We start from the raw sequence: 13,477 nt of genomic DNA, 5'->3' as shown, positions 1-13,477 counted from the left end.
GTCAAATCAAGTTATTGTTTTAGTTTAGTTTAATCAATGAGGTTTTGCATGGCTCATCTGTTAAAAATATGTTTTCATTTGTCAATGTTAAAATTGACCATGGATTCGATTACTTGGTCATCTGGAAGTAACAACTTCTCCATATTCGCCAAGGTTATTGAGCATGATCTGAAGTGAACACAAAATAAAATATCATATGTGCATTATAAGGGCATACATTTTGTGGCAGACCAAACATGCAGTCTGAAAGACTTTAGTATCATGTAATATAATATACCATGTAATATGTGACATATGAATGTAGGCTAATACTAAAATGTATACATATTTGAAAACCCTAATTTTAGAATAACAATCACCATTGATGAACGCTGTAGAAATCATTACAGCAGACACAGCTTACGCTCATAGACAGTATTACGCTGTGCGCATTTCTCCGGAACCATTGTCGTATAACTTGTTTCCGCACGGAGTCATGAGAAACAGGACTGCAAGCATGTTGTGTGTACAGTAGAATGTCCATGCTTAAGAATCCGCTAGGGATCATTGTAAATTTGTATGAAAGACATCAATAAAACGAGTCAATGTAACCGGAAGAATCATTTTCAACGGCAACGGATATTTGAACGTAAACGGTTATTCGTAGCCATTCTTCTGACTTCATCTGTCAGCCACCATGGGGCTCAAGCGACAGAAACAAGCCAAGAAAACCCTAAGTTTCTACAAATACAACTTCAGCTTCAGGGAGCCCTTTCAGATCCTCTTCGACGGGACTTTTTGTCAGGCGGCTTTAAAGAACAAGATTCAGATCAAAGAGCAAATGCCCAAATACCTGATGGGAGAGGTGCAGCTGTGCACCACAAAGTGAGTAGATTTACTTAGCTATGTTAACGTTACAGGTCAAATGTAAATGTCTGATCTAATATCACGTGATTGGCTCTTTTATTCGCAGCTGTGCACTGAAAGAACTGGAGACTCTGGGAAAAGAGCTGTACGGAGCCAAAATCATCCTGCAGAGGTTTCAGGTGAGGAGATGTCCACATTTCAAGGACCCTGTCCCGGCTTCAGAATGTCTGCTGTCCATGCTGGGGGAGACAAACCCACACCACTACTTTGTTGCTACACAGGTAAATATAAGGAGATCCTTCACAGATACACACATCACTCAATGGGGGGAAATTAAATGACAAATAACAGTGTCTTTGTTGTTGGAAATTAAAATCATCCTTTTTCAACTTGTTGACCTCTGCAGCATGTGCTCCATTAATAAAGCATTATTTTAGATTCTCATATCTCATAGCTTGCCAATTAATAGGTAACTAGGACTAGGAATACAAATATTGACATGCATGATGGAATGGAAGGCAAAATGTCAAATTGCATCAGGTTAAAAGGAAAGTATTAATGAACAGTAACTTGATACGCCACAATTGGCTGATTGTACCTGCCACACAATCTAGTAATACCTTAACTAAATTGGCATGTTGTTACTTTGCGGCTTGTGGACGTACAATGTATTGGTTCCATCTTAGTGTGGGGATTTTACAGCAGTGGTACAACATCTGGGGGTCGGGAAACCTGGCTGCAAGCAGTTGCAACTTGCAAGAAAGACCTTAATCATTATGACACAACCTGAGAAGTTTAGAGGAGAAATCACTCTGGTTAAAATGGCATCATAAAAGCATTATTAACAACATCAATCCAAAGAGATTTTTTTTCCCCTTCAGGACTGGCAGAGGCTGCTGCTTGTTATGAGTCTTGTCATGGAAGAGCTTTGGAGCTCCTGAAATAGTGTAAAAAATAGTTATTTAGTTTTTATTTAAATTAGATATCTCCCCATATAATCATTTGCAAGTCTAGGAAGAGAAGTTCCTTAGGACAAACTAAAACTGTGGGAAGTACCTGATATGTATACATTTGGCATCCCCTCAGACACATTTGGTGTATCTGTGTGTGTGTGTGTGTGTGTGTGTGTGTGTGTGTGTGTGTGTGTGTGTGTGTGTGTGTGTGTGTGTGTGTGTGTGTGTGTGTGTGTGTGTGTGTTCTCCAGGACCACACATTAACTGCCGGCCTGAAGAAGATCCCTGGCGTTCCTCTGCTCTACATCATCCTCAACACCATGGTGCTGGACAAGCCCTGCCAGACGTCCCTCGACCACGTGAAGGCCGTCCAGCTGGGAGAGCTGGTCAGCCCGGCCCAGCAGCAGAGTATCCACAGCCTGAAAGAGGAGCAGGGCATCAGCCCAAAGGATGGAGAGAGGCGGGGAAAGAAGAGGAAGAGGAAACAGAGCAATCCTAACCCTCTAAGCTGCTTGAAGAAGAGGAAAGGCGGGCCAACACCGCCGAAGAAGACGGAGCAGGGGGAGAAGAGGAAAAGAATTAGACGCAAGAAACGAAGGACGGAGGGAGGAGACATGTCTGCTCCTGCGGTTACAAATAAATAGTGTAGCAGGAAGACAGAGACTTCAGCCGTTGGCTTCTTGCATAAATATTGTTTGAAGATGTCCATGACCCCAATTTAAAATAATTACACTCTGGTCATTTTTTTCTGATGTTAATGCATAGAATAAATCAATGTTTATCACACAAAATTACATTTAAAAATACTACTCATGGTATTGTTTTAATTTAGAAAAATGTTGCAACGGTTTCCGGGACTCAGGCTTACAGCTTACGGGCACAGGGCTGAAAACGTTGAGAAACATAGCAGTATTTTTGAGTTCGAGAAGATTTGTCTTGGCTTTTATACAAAATAAAAAATAGCAGGTTTACAGGCACATAGTTAAAATATAAGATGCACTTAGACATTATATGATATACAGTTTACATGGAAGTGGATATCAAAAACGATGTATTCAGCTTTCTTTGCAGAAGCACAAGAAGAGTGCTCACAATGATTTGGTGGTCTGCTTGTTTTTGCTGTATGCTGAGTAATTTGAGTGTCTGCTAAATTCAACCTGTAGTATTTTCTGGTACAATGAGTTTAGAGTCCAAGCGACAACGTTCATAACATATGTCCATTCAGACTTCACTTGATCGTGTTATCAAGTAATTATATATATATATATATATATATATATATATATATCTATCAATAAATGAATATTGAACAAGTCTCTACATGACTTACACCGTCAGTTAAGCATTACTGTGTGTCACCCAGTTGTAACTAAATGACAATCCATATATAAAATGGACACCAGATAAAGTCTTAAGAATGAAGAGCAACACGGTAATACAAATGGTAGTTTCTCGAGTAAATCCACTCTAATAAAATATTTCAGGACAGAGCATGCAAGTATAACAGACTATTGATGTTTAGCTCATCTAGAGGTTGAAACTGAAGCTCTTTTCATAAGCTGTGTCCCAGCTCCATAGTACATACTAGTTATATACAGTATGTATTATACTAACCTTTATAGTATAAGTTTTTGCAGTTTGTATACAAGAAATCACCATAAAAAATAAGTGTTGTCTGGCGTTAATTAAACTGCAGCTTTTGAATGCTACTGTCAAATAAACTAAACAAAGAGACAGCGACATGTTTGTCCAGAAATGTAATAGTTCTTTGTTCCTGGAGCAGCTTCACCAGCATCTACAATTAGCTTGAACTTTTTCCCACTTATGAGCGTCTCCTTTTATTTCCTTTGTGCATTATGTTGTAGGAGAATATTGTGCAACAACAACACACTCAAAAATTAGATTTTTGGATTAGTATGTAGTATAGATTTGGGACACAACTTCAGTTTTGTGCAAACAGTCGATGATGCAAGCAACGCATTTGCAAAAATGACAACTTAGAGTTTGTAATGCTTAAAGTGCTACACTACAGTTGTATAATGCTTCATTGCTGGTCGAGTTTGCGAATCACTATCATAGTAACTGTTTAAATGTACTTGCACACTCTGGATATACAGTAGTGCATGCATCTTTTGGCCAATGTCCTTATACATGAGAACTTCTTTCCTGCAGTGGTGGGACAGATTAATCTCCAAGTAACATGGTTGATTGAGTTATCATGCCTACTGTAAACATATCTTAAAACAGACTCATTTTAACTTAGGTGCCATGCCAGTGCAACACAACAGGTTGTAGAGGGAAGAAGTGCTTGTCAAAGTTGGTGACGTCACCTTGAAAAAAAAACAATGAGATTGAGTTGATGAAGGCAACTCCAGACAAAAAGGGAATAAACTGTGTTCACTTTATCTTACCTTCTTAATACTAACTTGGCTATAAAGTGAGTCTTAATAATAAAAATATACAATAAATAATAATAAATAACAAATAAGGAAAGTGCCCATTGTTTGGAGTTGGAAGAAACCTCTTAATAATCCAACCATGTTATTTAGACCTCATTCCTTCCACCGTAGCTTAATATTAAAATATTGCAGACAGAAGATAAAACTACACATCATACACAAAACAAAGTCAACAATTTGAATAAATAAATAAAACGTGACAGACACACAGTGTTGTGTGCAGGGTTCCTTTTTCCTTTTCTCAGTGTAGAGTTGTGTTGTGTTTTCTAGATGATGTGGAAGCGAGGTCCGGGCGTAGCTACGATGTCGCTGTAAGGCTCTTCCTGGACGAGCTCCACCGCCTGCTGCTTCTTCAGAACCAGGAAACTGTAGAACTTAGCAGCCGCCTGCTTCTTGTTGTTGTTCCTGCACAGATCCAGCAGGCCGACCGACTGGGCGCCTGTTTTGGCCATCACCCTCTGTGGCAAGGTGAGACAGAGGCATTCAGAAGGGGAGGGCGTCATTCAAAAGAGTATTTTAAAGTCATTCAAGTAGCGCGCCTTGGTACACCTATAAGTTGACTGTAATATTGTTACTCACCTCACTTTCATTTTAAAGTGATGGTTCGGAGTAACTTCAAAAATATTTATTAATTTAATGATTAAATAAGGTAGTGTCTCCAAACTTGTCTCCTGCTAGTTGTACTACAGCACTTTTAAAAAATAAGTTAAATTAATAAATATTTTTGTTGTATCTCTTTTCGGTGTTGTAATTTGTAGACGTCCCTAAGCACTCGTCTTACTGCCGGTAGCAGTAGCAGCAGAGAGCAGAAGCCAGCAGGCAAGTGTTATTTAAAATAAACTCCTGGTGTACTTACAAACTTTCCAATCCATTGTTTTATGAGTACATAACCTATTTGTACTAGTGTAGAAGTTTGGTATCATTTCGGGCATTATTACTGGGGTAATGTACAAGATACATTCTTGGATCCATTAGCGCCTGCACTAAGCTATTCAGCTGATAACGCTAACTTGCCCAATATTCGATCCAGGTGAAAAAAGCTTCTGGAGGGTTGTTTGGCTCGAGGTCATGGCGCAAAGGACCCTAGGGTGAAATTACTCTGAACCATCACTTTAAGCAGCAGACAATAGGCTACCTGATACCAGATACAGAAATCCAGCGTCTCCTGCACTCTTAAAGCACAAGTAGAGCCAGTGTTGGGAAAGTTCACTTTCTACATGAACTAGTTCAAAGTTAGTGTGTTTTAATTTTTTTAATATAAATTATGAAAACTGTATTGTATATATTGTTTGCTAGATTGTTCTTGTTATGTAATACCTACTTTTGTTGTCTTGTGCTTGTTTGTAAGCTGTATTTGATATTTTGTCAATAAAGTTTACAAAACATATAATATCAGTTTCAGTTCAAATACCAGGAAAAACACATTAAGATTTCGTAAAAAATTCCGTCAATAATAAAAAAGTACATAGTCCAGGGTGTTGCAGTTTGTAATTAAAAACATAAACTCTTTAGTTGTAGCAACAACAAATCCTCCTCTTCTTTCAGTTCTTCCAATAAGATGTGAAAACATACATACCTGGAGGCCGTGGAGCATCTGCTGGGTTCTTTTGTTCCACCTCCTCTCCTCCTGGTCCTGGTCTCCTCCCTGCCCCTCCTCCTCCTGGCACAGAAAACACAGTTAGAAACACTAATAAAGGCTATCTATTGTAAAGTCCTATTGTGTAATCTCACCTCTTCATCAGAGTCACCATCATTCTTCTTCTTGTCCTTGTCACCAAGCAGGTCCAACTCTATCATCTGGCTGATGTTAGTGGTTTCCTCTGGGGGCAGATCCACATTGGATGTCTCCAGCTGCTGGGACACATCAGAGGCTCCAGACCCCTGCGGCTGTTGTTGCTGGTCCAAAGCTCCCATCTAGTAAAAGAAGCGTGATATCAGATATGGAAAAATCTCATGGGTGTAAAGCACATGATCCGCAGTGAAAACCCGCTCTGGGGCTTGCTGTGTCATTATTTTCCCATGGGGAGAGCGGTGGAGACAACTCAGAGAATGCACTACCCTTAGCATGGCGCACCGCTCCAAATTGCAGCTGAGCACTGTGCTTCAAAGTTCAAATGATTTCAATTTTGACCTCGTTGCCGTTGACCTTTCAAGGCACAACCAAAAGCCAGAAGCAATGATGACATATACTGTACCTGTGCTGCCCTTTGCCTCTCTGCCTGCAATATGCTCTGCGCCCTATCTCGCGGTTTTACCTCTGATCATGTGTAGGCGGCTTAAGGATGTATCTGCTTCAGTACATACAGGCACTAGTACTAATAGGGGACCTCTGTACTCACAGGCAGGGCTGGTTCTGTGTCCTGGGCTTTGCGTTTGAGGCTAGGTTGGGAGGACGGAGGTGGCATGGCCGACTCGTCCAGCATCGTCCTGCTGCCTTCCACAACTGAAGTCTGCAGAACACTGGCCTCTTCCATGATGGTCTGGTCTGGAAAGGAAAGGGGGACATACTGTGCATGTTAGAAAAACTGTGCATGGACCAACTATTTATGTTGTTGTACATGGGAACGCTGAATGTTTCAGATCATCGATTTGTGGGCATCCACAATTGCACATAATCTTTTCTTTTCCCCCTGAATGGATAACTCAAGGTCATTCTTTCTGCAAACTGGTCTAGACTGCCACAAATTAACAAAAATATTATATTTCAAACCGTCACCACTTTTTCAACCCATACACCTGTATGAATTTCGTACCACGCCATTAACAACCCAAATTCAAGCTCTACAACAACCCCGGCCCTTTTTTTGTTTTGTTATGGCATAAACATATAATGTACAAAAAAACACCCATTTCTTACCCATGATGTCTCTCTGCTGGTGTCCTGCTGTTTCCTCTCTGGGCACCTCAGGGTTCTCCAGATCCTTGAGGAACTCATCCAGACTGTCAGCCTCTCCACCTTTCCTCCTCTTCCTAAGCTCATCTGGTACCAGCGGCGTCAGACACCTTGTAAACATCTAACGAGAGAAAGCAAAAATGCAGATAGAGAGAACAACCAGTGAGATACACTATTTTAATTCCACTGCCAAAGACAAGAGCAAACTGCAGCGTATCATTCACTCTGCGGAGAAGGTGATTGGCTGCAATCTCCCGTCCCTCCAGGACCCTGAGGCGGCCAGGAAAGATTGTGGCTAACCCCTCCCACCCCACACAAACTGTTAAACAACTCCACTCTGGTCTGGTAGGAGGCGTCGGTCCATCAGAACCAAAACCTCACGCCACAAGAACCGTATCTCCCAGTTGATTTGAATGGGAGTGACCTTTCTATCCATTTTATTTCTATGGTGAAAACCTACTTGGTAAAAACTCTATTCTGATACAATTATCCCTGAATGACTGTGCATCTGAAACATTATGTTACCTTCAGCAGCCTAGCATTCCAGAGAGGCTGAGCAGGGAGAGAAAAAAGCTTCTCGACTCCTCCCGTCTCCTTCCACATCATCAGCTTCTTGGTGGGCGGTGCCAGGTCCAGGGTTGTGACAATGTCAGAGTAATCAGACAGCTGTGCACGGATGGTTTTACTGTCCAACTCCTTCACGCTGTCCACAATCAGCTTCCTCTTACGCTTCGCCTTGGTCTCCTTCACTGCAGTCCATAGGGAGACGGAGATAAATGAGCTCAGTGAACCAAAATAGCTCTGATATTTGGAGCAAAAACACCATTTCCATATAAACACATTGTTCCTGCGTAGACAAAAACTGCCATTCTGTAATTGTACACTTCAATTTTTATTTGTAGAAATTGCTGGTCTGGTGTGTTCATGGGATTATCACTGATTGATTGATTTCTACTCAGAACTTATCAAGACACTTTAATCACCAATTTGTTGCTTTTTCTTTCTGCTGCTAGTCTAGGATTTTTGGATCCCTATGCCACCCATGCAATCTGTGCTCAAGATGTGATCTTGTTCATGGAAAGGGAAGGCCATCTATTAAAATATGACCTGGAACTGTATGGGAAATTCAGACTGAAGCACACAAATGGAAATTACAGGGATCAAGAAATGTTGTCTCTTAAAACCAGCTGCATTACCTGTGATGTCAATCGGCTCCAGGGCAAAGGTTTCTTCCTCGTTGTGAACCAGGGTGGTCTGTTTTGTCTGGTCTGCCATGGCTGGTAGGGGCTCTGTTGGGCCTGAGTCTGGACTGTCTGGGGCGCCCGCTAACAACGCACAATCACACCATGTTGGATATACATTGTGATGTGTAGGTAACTGTATTGTCATTTCAATTGTATATAATCAAAGCTATTGCAACACAATATGGCTTTTTTTTAAAGATCTACTGCTGAGGTTACTTGTGGAACTGACCTGAGAGAGCATCAAAGTCGTCGTCATCGTCTCCATGGTCCTGAGGCATCATCACACTCTCTGCGATGGCTGGAGGGTCGTCAAAGATGCCGCCTCCATCCTCGTTACTCAGCAGCTTGTCCACTACACAGAGGGATGAGGTCATTCAATTATTACAATCAAGATAATTCATTTTGATTAACAGTCCATCTAAATGCTACAATTTCAAATAGACATGTTGAAGCTATCAGCATTCGTCATTACAAATGGCTTACATCAGTGCCTATATTGACAAGATCCTACCCAGCATGCCTCCCTCATTGTTCTCCATTGGGTTGTCTCCGAAGTCATCCTTGTACTGGTCATCGTACTCTAGATGGTTGGATTTATCAGCCATCGCGTTGGCTCCACCCTCAGCCTCCAGCAGCAGGTTGGAAGCTGACACTCCCATGATGTCCACCTCGAACGCACTCTCCTCCCGCATCATCTCCCGGTCGTCCATACCAAAGTCAGCTGCACAACAGAAATGTGTGTCTTTACGGTATACAGTGAGGAATGTGGGCCAGTGGAGGAAGCTACATTCTTAACTAACAATGAAAAGTACATTACATGTTCAAAAATGTGACTCTAAAGCATAACATTATTGTACAAGTTTTCAGAGGAAAGATGCCTACCGAAGTCATTGTCCTGCAGCAGGTTGAGGTTGCCCACCTCCTCTCGCATGGTGATCTCCTCCACTCTGCTCTGGTTCAAGTTGAACTGCTGAGCAACGTCAATATCACTGTACAAAACAAACCACAGTCAATTCAATGTTTATATTTACAGCACTTTTCTTCAAATCAATTTTTTCACGAGCAGTGTAAGAGGAAATGTGCTGCTAAAATATATCTGCACTTCAATGATCATTTAGTGTCTTCTAGCAGTTATTTTGTGATGAAGTGCTTGTCAGCTCACCTGTTTTGTCTCTTTTAACATTTGTGTGTTAGTAGCGATTACCTACATTTCCCAGAATATAGAAATATGTCATATGTGCAGGTGGAGAGCAAGAGCAAGAGCCATCATAACAATTACACCAATTGAAAGAAAAATCATGCATGGTTATACATTATTTATAAATAATCAATTTCACAAGCAGAAAATTACTAGAAAGACAATTCAAATTGATGTTGTTTACCCAGCCTCTACTGCCTCTCTGTTCCTCTCTCCAAACACTTTTCCACCTCCCCCAGTCACCTGACTCTCACCCCCAGCCACTCCTCCATTTGCACAGTTCAATTTAGTTTCTATTATAGCTCTTAGTTTCTATCATATCTCTAACTACTGCTCTCTCTGGAAGAGGTAGACCGACAGAGGACTCACTCTAGGTCTGGTAGTGGCTGGTCAAAATCATGGAACTCCTCAGGAAGCGTGATAGCATTGTAGGCTGCTTCTCTGTTCTCCTCTGGAAGATCCACCACACCTGAAACACCACAGTGCAAGAAGAGAGTAACAACATGCGGATAAACCAGACTGAGTTCGCTAATATGTTTATGTACACAAGCAGTTTTAAGAACAATCCTAAAATTGGTGCTAAAGTACCAAAAAACCAAGAACAGCTGGACACATTGGTGAAAACCATTTTAACAAATTTAATAATAATAAATAATGAAATAACTTAATATCTGAATACATTTGGTATATGATTTTTGCATATAGACAGAAAGTGAAGGAATCGGTGTATTTGTACTGTATGTACGGTATAAGTATTGCATGTAGGTGTGCATACAGTGTGTTTTCTTTGTTTCTTTAAGAGTCAACATGTATCAGAAGAACTTGCTGCATTCTCTCATTTTAGAGGTAAATACTGTATGTATAAACTCTGTACACTGTCATAATTATACTGTAGAATATATTTAATAAGTGTGGCATGTGTGCATGCATTTGTGTAGATACATATATTCCATTAAAGTTACTACAAGGGACTTTTATATTGATTTTGGCGGCCCCTGTGGACAAAAGCGTTTTCCTGAGCACTACCACCTTGTGTTGTAAATATATGCATCTGCCAGACTCCAGTGATGGCGAAGCTCTGCTACTGGCCAGAAAATAGAAAATATTCTCTCTGATGGACTTGTTTGCTTATGTAGGTCATATAGAGGCATCAGTATTAAATTGAGACTGTTTCATAAACAGTTAAAAACTCTTAGAGCTTGTGCCCCATGTACAAAGGCTCAGTCCTTGTCGCAGCGGCTGCAGGTTCAACTCCTGCGGCCCTTTGCTACATGTCATGCCCCCTCTCTCTCCCCTTCACATCTTTAGCTTCAGCAGAGGCTCAGTCCTCACCATAGCGGCCGCAGGTTCAATTCCTTTGCTGCATGTCATCCCCCCCCCCCCCCCTTTCATGTCTAAGCTGTCCTCTCAAAAATGCCCCAAAATAGTCTTTAAAAAAAGTAGTAGTAACTTTAACAAATATCACCTTTCTCAAGGGACATGAGAAAGGCTTCAATCTCTGACTGACACTGTATGTCATATGGACCACTGGAGGAAAGCATAGAAATCAGTCACTGCTGATGGTTTTACTTGACTCATAAGTTACATTTTGCCCCCAACCTGGTCTAAATGCCATCTTGATTTTGATGAAGGCCTCGTTACAGTCTGCCAGCAGGTACTTGGCCTTCCTGTGGTAGATCCTTACCACCCCCAGCAGCAGATGCCCTGATGTGCGTAAAGCCATTTTCACCTATAAAAAGGTATGTGCATAAATGATCAGTGATGATACAATTAAATTCATTCAATCAAATATCAATCACGTGTTACAAAGGCCCTAAATTATGTGTAAAAAATTAAGTCTAAGACAAAACTCAAAATACTAAATTTGGAATGATATACAATTAAATATTAAATAACAAAAAGGACAATTATATGAAAGCATGTTTTGTGCTGCAGGAGAGTATGTGTTGAGAGATGCTTATTTTCTATATTTTGTGTTGTCTTTGTAAAGCTGCGGAACGGACAAAATTCCCTTTGGGGACAATAAAGTATATGTTATAATTAAAACCATCAGCTCTGTGAAAGTGAAGACCCTGAGAAATTACCTTGGGTGAGATGATGCTCTCCACGCTGCTCTCCAGATTGCATTCAAATACATGTGCCTTGGTCAGCTTCTTGTCCCAGTGGGCCGCCAGCCAGATTTTGGCCAGCGGCCCACGTTTGCTGAGAACAAAGTGGGCATAAAACATTGTCTCGGTGCCTTCTCACCACAAGGGAAAGGGGAAAGGGGGAGGCCTGGAGAGAGGAAATAACACAAAGACAGAACATATTGTAGGCTATATGATTGAAATCACAACACTAAATAGGTAAACAAAGTATGACAGTTGAAAGGACACATTAATTGTGTGGTCTAAGTGTTTGCAAGCAGACTCTTTAAAGATGCAGACATGGTTGTCTTGCTCAATGGGAGTATTGACAGTAATTTACAGAAGGATGCAAGCTGATTAATTAAGACATGAACTTATTAGGAAAAGGTTGATTTAGTTATTAAGGCAGAAGTAGGGTCATTTTTCCCATACACCTCTATAGAAACTCACTACTTCTTGGAGCCATTGGAGTCGCCCACTGCTGGAAATGAGATATAATGCAGGATTAATTCAATTCTGCATTGGCTTCACTTTACAGGCTTGGGTGAGACTGGGTGAGCTGAGCATATATAATCTCAGCACTGCCCCACTCTGCTCTACACTATCTATACACCAGTCAGTGCAGAGCAATAATAAATAAACAACAATCAACTAATAAATGATGTATTATTAAAGAGCACATATCAATGTATCAATCATAATCCAGTAATATGTGTATTCTAAAACGGGCTGTTCTGCATAATGAGTACTTACTTTCAGTACTTTAAGTAAGCTATATTTTAATGCTAATACTTGTATAATACATTTTGAATGCAGGACATTTACTTATTAATTGTAGTATTTCTACACTGTATTGCTACTTTACTTCAGTAAAAGATCTGACTTCTTTCACCACTGGAAACTAAATGATAATTGTTTTCTATATTTTCTATAGTTGTTATTTTAAAGCTTTACAGTTCTTTCTTTCCCTTGGAACTGGTAGTTTAAAAAGCAGAGTAATTAAGTCAGTAAGTAGGCTATAGGAGTAACAAGCTGGAGATTAGATTGATTTTCGTATTTTTGCCTAACTATAACTACAATTTTGAATGGACATTTACTTGTAACAGAGTATTTCTAAACTGTGGTATTGCCAGTTTTGGTACAAGATCTGAACAGTCTTGTGATGCTTATCAATTAGGATGTTACTGTTAGGTTTTAACGTGGATGTGGTAAGCCTACGTCTGCCAGGTTGGTATCTAGCCATACCGGACACAACACCGGCAGGCAGCACTATAATGTAACGTCCATGTAACGTTACTTGTAACGTTACATGGACGTTACCTGTAACGTTACACCAAACGTTAGATATTAGACTGTTATCACTGTAAACAAAATGAGTCAGCAACGTTAACGTTACTGGTAGGCTACGCGTCCAGCATTTTCGGGGCAAAAAAACAGACAGGCATTTTTACATTTACATTTAACCGCATTAACCGGTGACGCTCTCCCCTGTGTCACAACAGGTGATGATGCAGACAAGCTAGCCGTTAAAACCTGTGCGTGTCTTTGTTAAAAAAAAACGATAAATTATAGAAATCACATCAAACGTAAGCCTAACTTACTCACTGGATAGCCGTTTTGTGCTTATCTCGTTTTGCCGGCCGTGGTGGTGCTGCTGCGGGTGGTGGTGCTGGCTGCTTTTCCACCCCTCCTCCGACTAAAACAAACAAGATGGCGTCCTCTCTCCCCCTGACAGGATTGGACTCTTAAAAAAACCTC

The 13,477-nt window shown here is 40.7% G+C and overlaps 2 protein-coding genes across 4 annotated transcripts; one reads left to right on the top strand and one right to left on the bottom strand.

Annotated features, from left to right (window-relative positions):
* Window positions 1-402: 402 nt before the first annotated feature.
* On the top strand, window positions 403-2,593 carry utp23 (UTP23 small subunit processome component). The gene is made up of 3 exons (XM_028596818.1): window positions 403-864; window positions 953-1,127; window positions 2,051-2,593. Exons 1-3 carry the CDS (start codon window positions 677-679, stop codon window positions 2,441-2,443), a joined length of 756 nt encoding a protein of 251 aa, XP_028452619.1. The 5' UTR covers window positions 403-676; the 3' UTR covers window positions 2,444-2,593.
* A 13-nt stretch (window positions 2,594-2,606) lies between these two features.
* On the bottom strand, window positions 2,607-13,443 carry rad21b (RAD21 cohesin complex component b). 3 transcript variants are annotated; one of them, XM_028596817.1, is made up of 15 exons: window positions 13,325-13,443; window positions 12,170-12,200; window positions 11,678-11,867; window positions 11,193-11,322; window positions 9,963-10,062; window positions 9,278-9,384; window positions 8,907-9,116; window positions 8,625-8,747; window positions 8,348-8,476; window positions 7,677-7,900; window positions 7,116-7,272; window positions 6,598-6,743; window positions 5,990-6,172; window positions 5,835-5,918; window positions 2,607-4,716 (listed from the first exon to the last, which is right to left on the bottom strand). In XM_028596817.1, the coding sequence occupies exons 3-15, from the start codon at window positions 11,819-11,821 to the stop codon at window positions 4,525-4,527; spliced, it is 1,929 nt and encodes a 642-aa protein (XP_028452618.1). In that variant the 5' UTR covers window positions 11,822-11,867; window positions 12,170-12,200; window positions 13,325-13,443; the 3' UTR covers window positions 2,607-4,524. The 3 variants fall into 3 exon arrangements, with proteins under 3 accessions (XP_028452618.1, XP_028452617.1, XP_028452616.1); XM_028596816.1 differs by lacking the exon at window positions 12,170-12,200 and having other exon boundaries at window positions 13,321-13,443; XM_028596815.1 differs by lacking the exon at window positions 12,170-12,200.
* Window positions 13,444-13,477: the final 34 nt, after the last annotated feature.

The sequence above is a fragment of the Perca flavescens genome, chromosome 14 (genome assembly GCF_004354835.1).
Source record: "Perca flavescens isolate YP-PL-M2 chromosome 14, PFLA_1.0, whole genome shotgun sequence".
In the NCBI taxonomy this organism is placed as follows: Eukaryota; Metazoa; Chordata; class Actinopteri; order Perciformes; family Percidae; genus Perca; species Perca flavescens.
Note: the sequence above shows the minus strand (reverse complement) of the source record. Positions and strands in the feature narration are given on the sequence as shown.

Bases quoted from the DNA above. Each gene is read 5' to 3' on its own strand.
- utp23 (XM_028596818.1), top strand. From the start codon at position 677: ATGGGGCTCAAGCGACAGAAACAAGCCAAGAAAACCCTAAGTTTCTAC. The intron at 865-952 runs GTGAGTAGATTT...TTTTATTCGCAG, and splicing joins GTGCAGCTGTGCACCACAAA to CTGTGCACTGAAAGAACTGG. The intron at 1,128-2,050 runs GTAAATATAAGG...TGTGTTCTCCAG, and splicing joins ACTACTTTGTTGCTACACAG to GACCACACATTAACTGCCGG.
- rad21b (XM_028596816.1), bottom strand. From the start codon at position 11,821: ATGTTTTATGCCCACTTTGTTCTCAGCAAACGTGGGCCGCTGGCCAAA. The intron at 10,063-11,192 runs GTTGGGGGCAAA...GTGGTGTTTCAG, and splicing joins CAAGATGGCATTTAGACCAG to GTGTGGTGGATCTTCCAGAG. The intron at 8,477-8,624 runs GTCAGTTCCACA...GTGCGTTGTTAG, and splicing joins CGACTTTGATGCTCTCTCAG to CGGGCGCCCCAGACAGTCCA.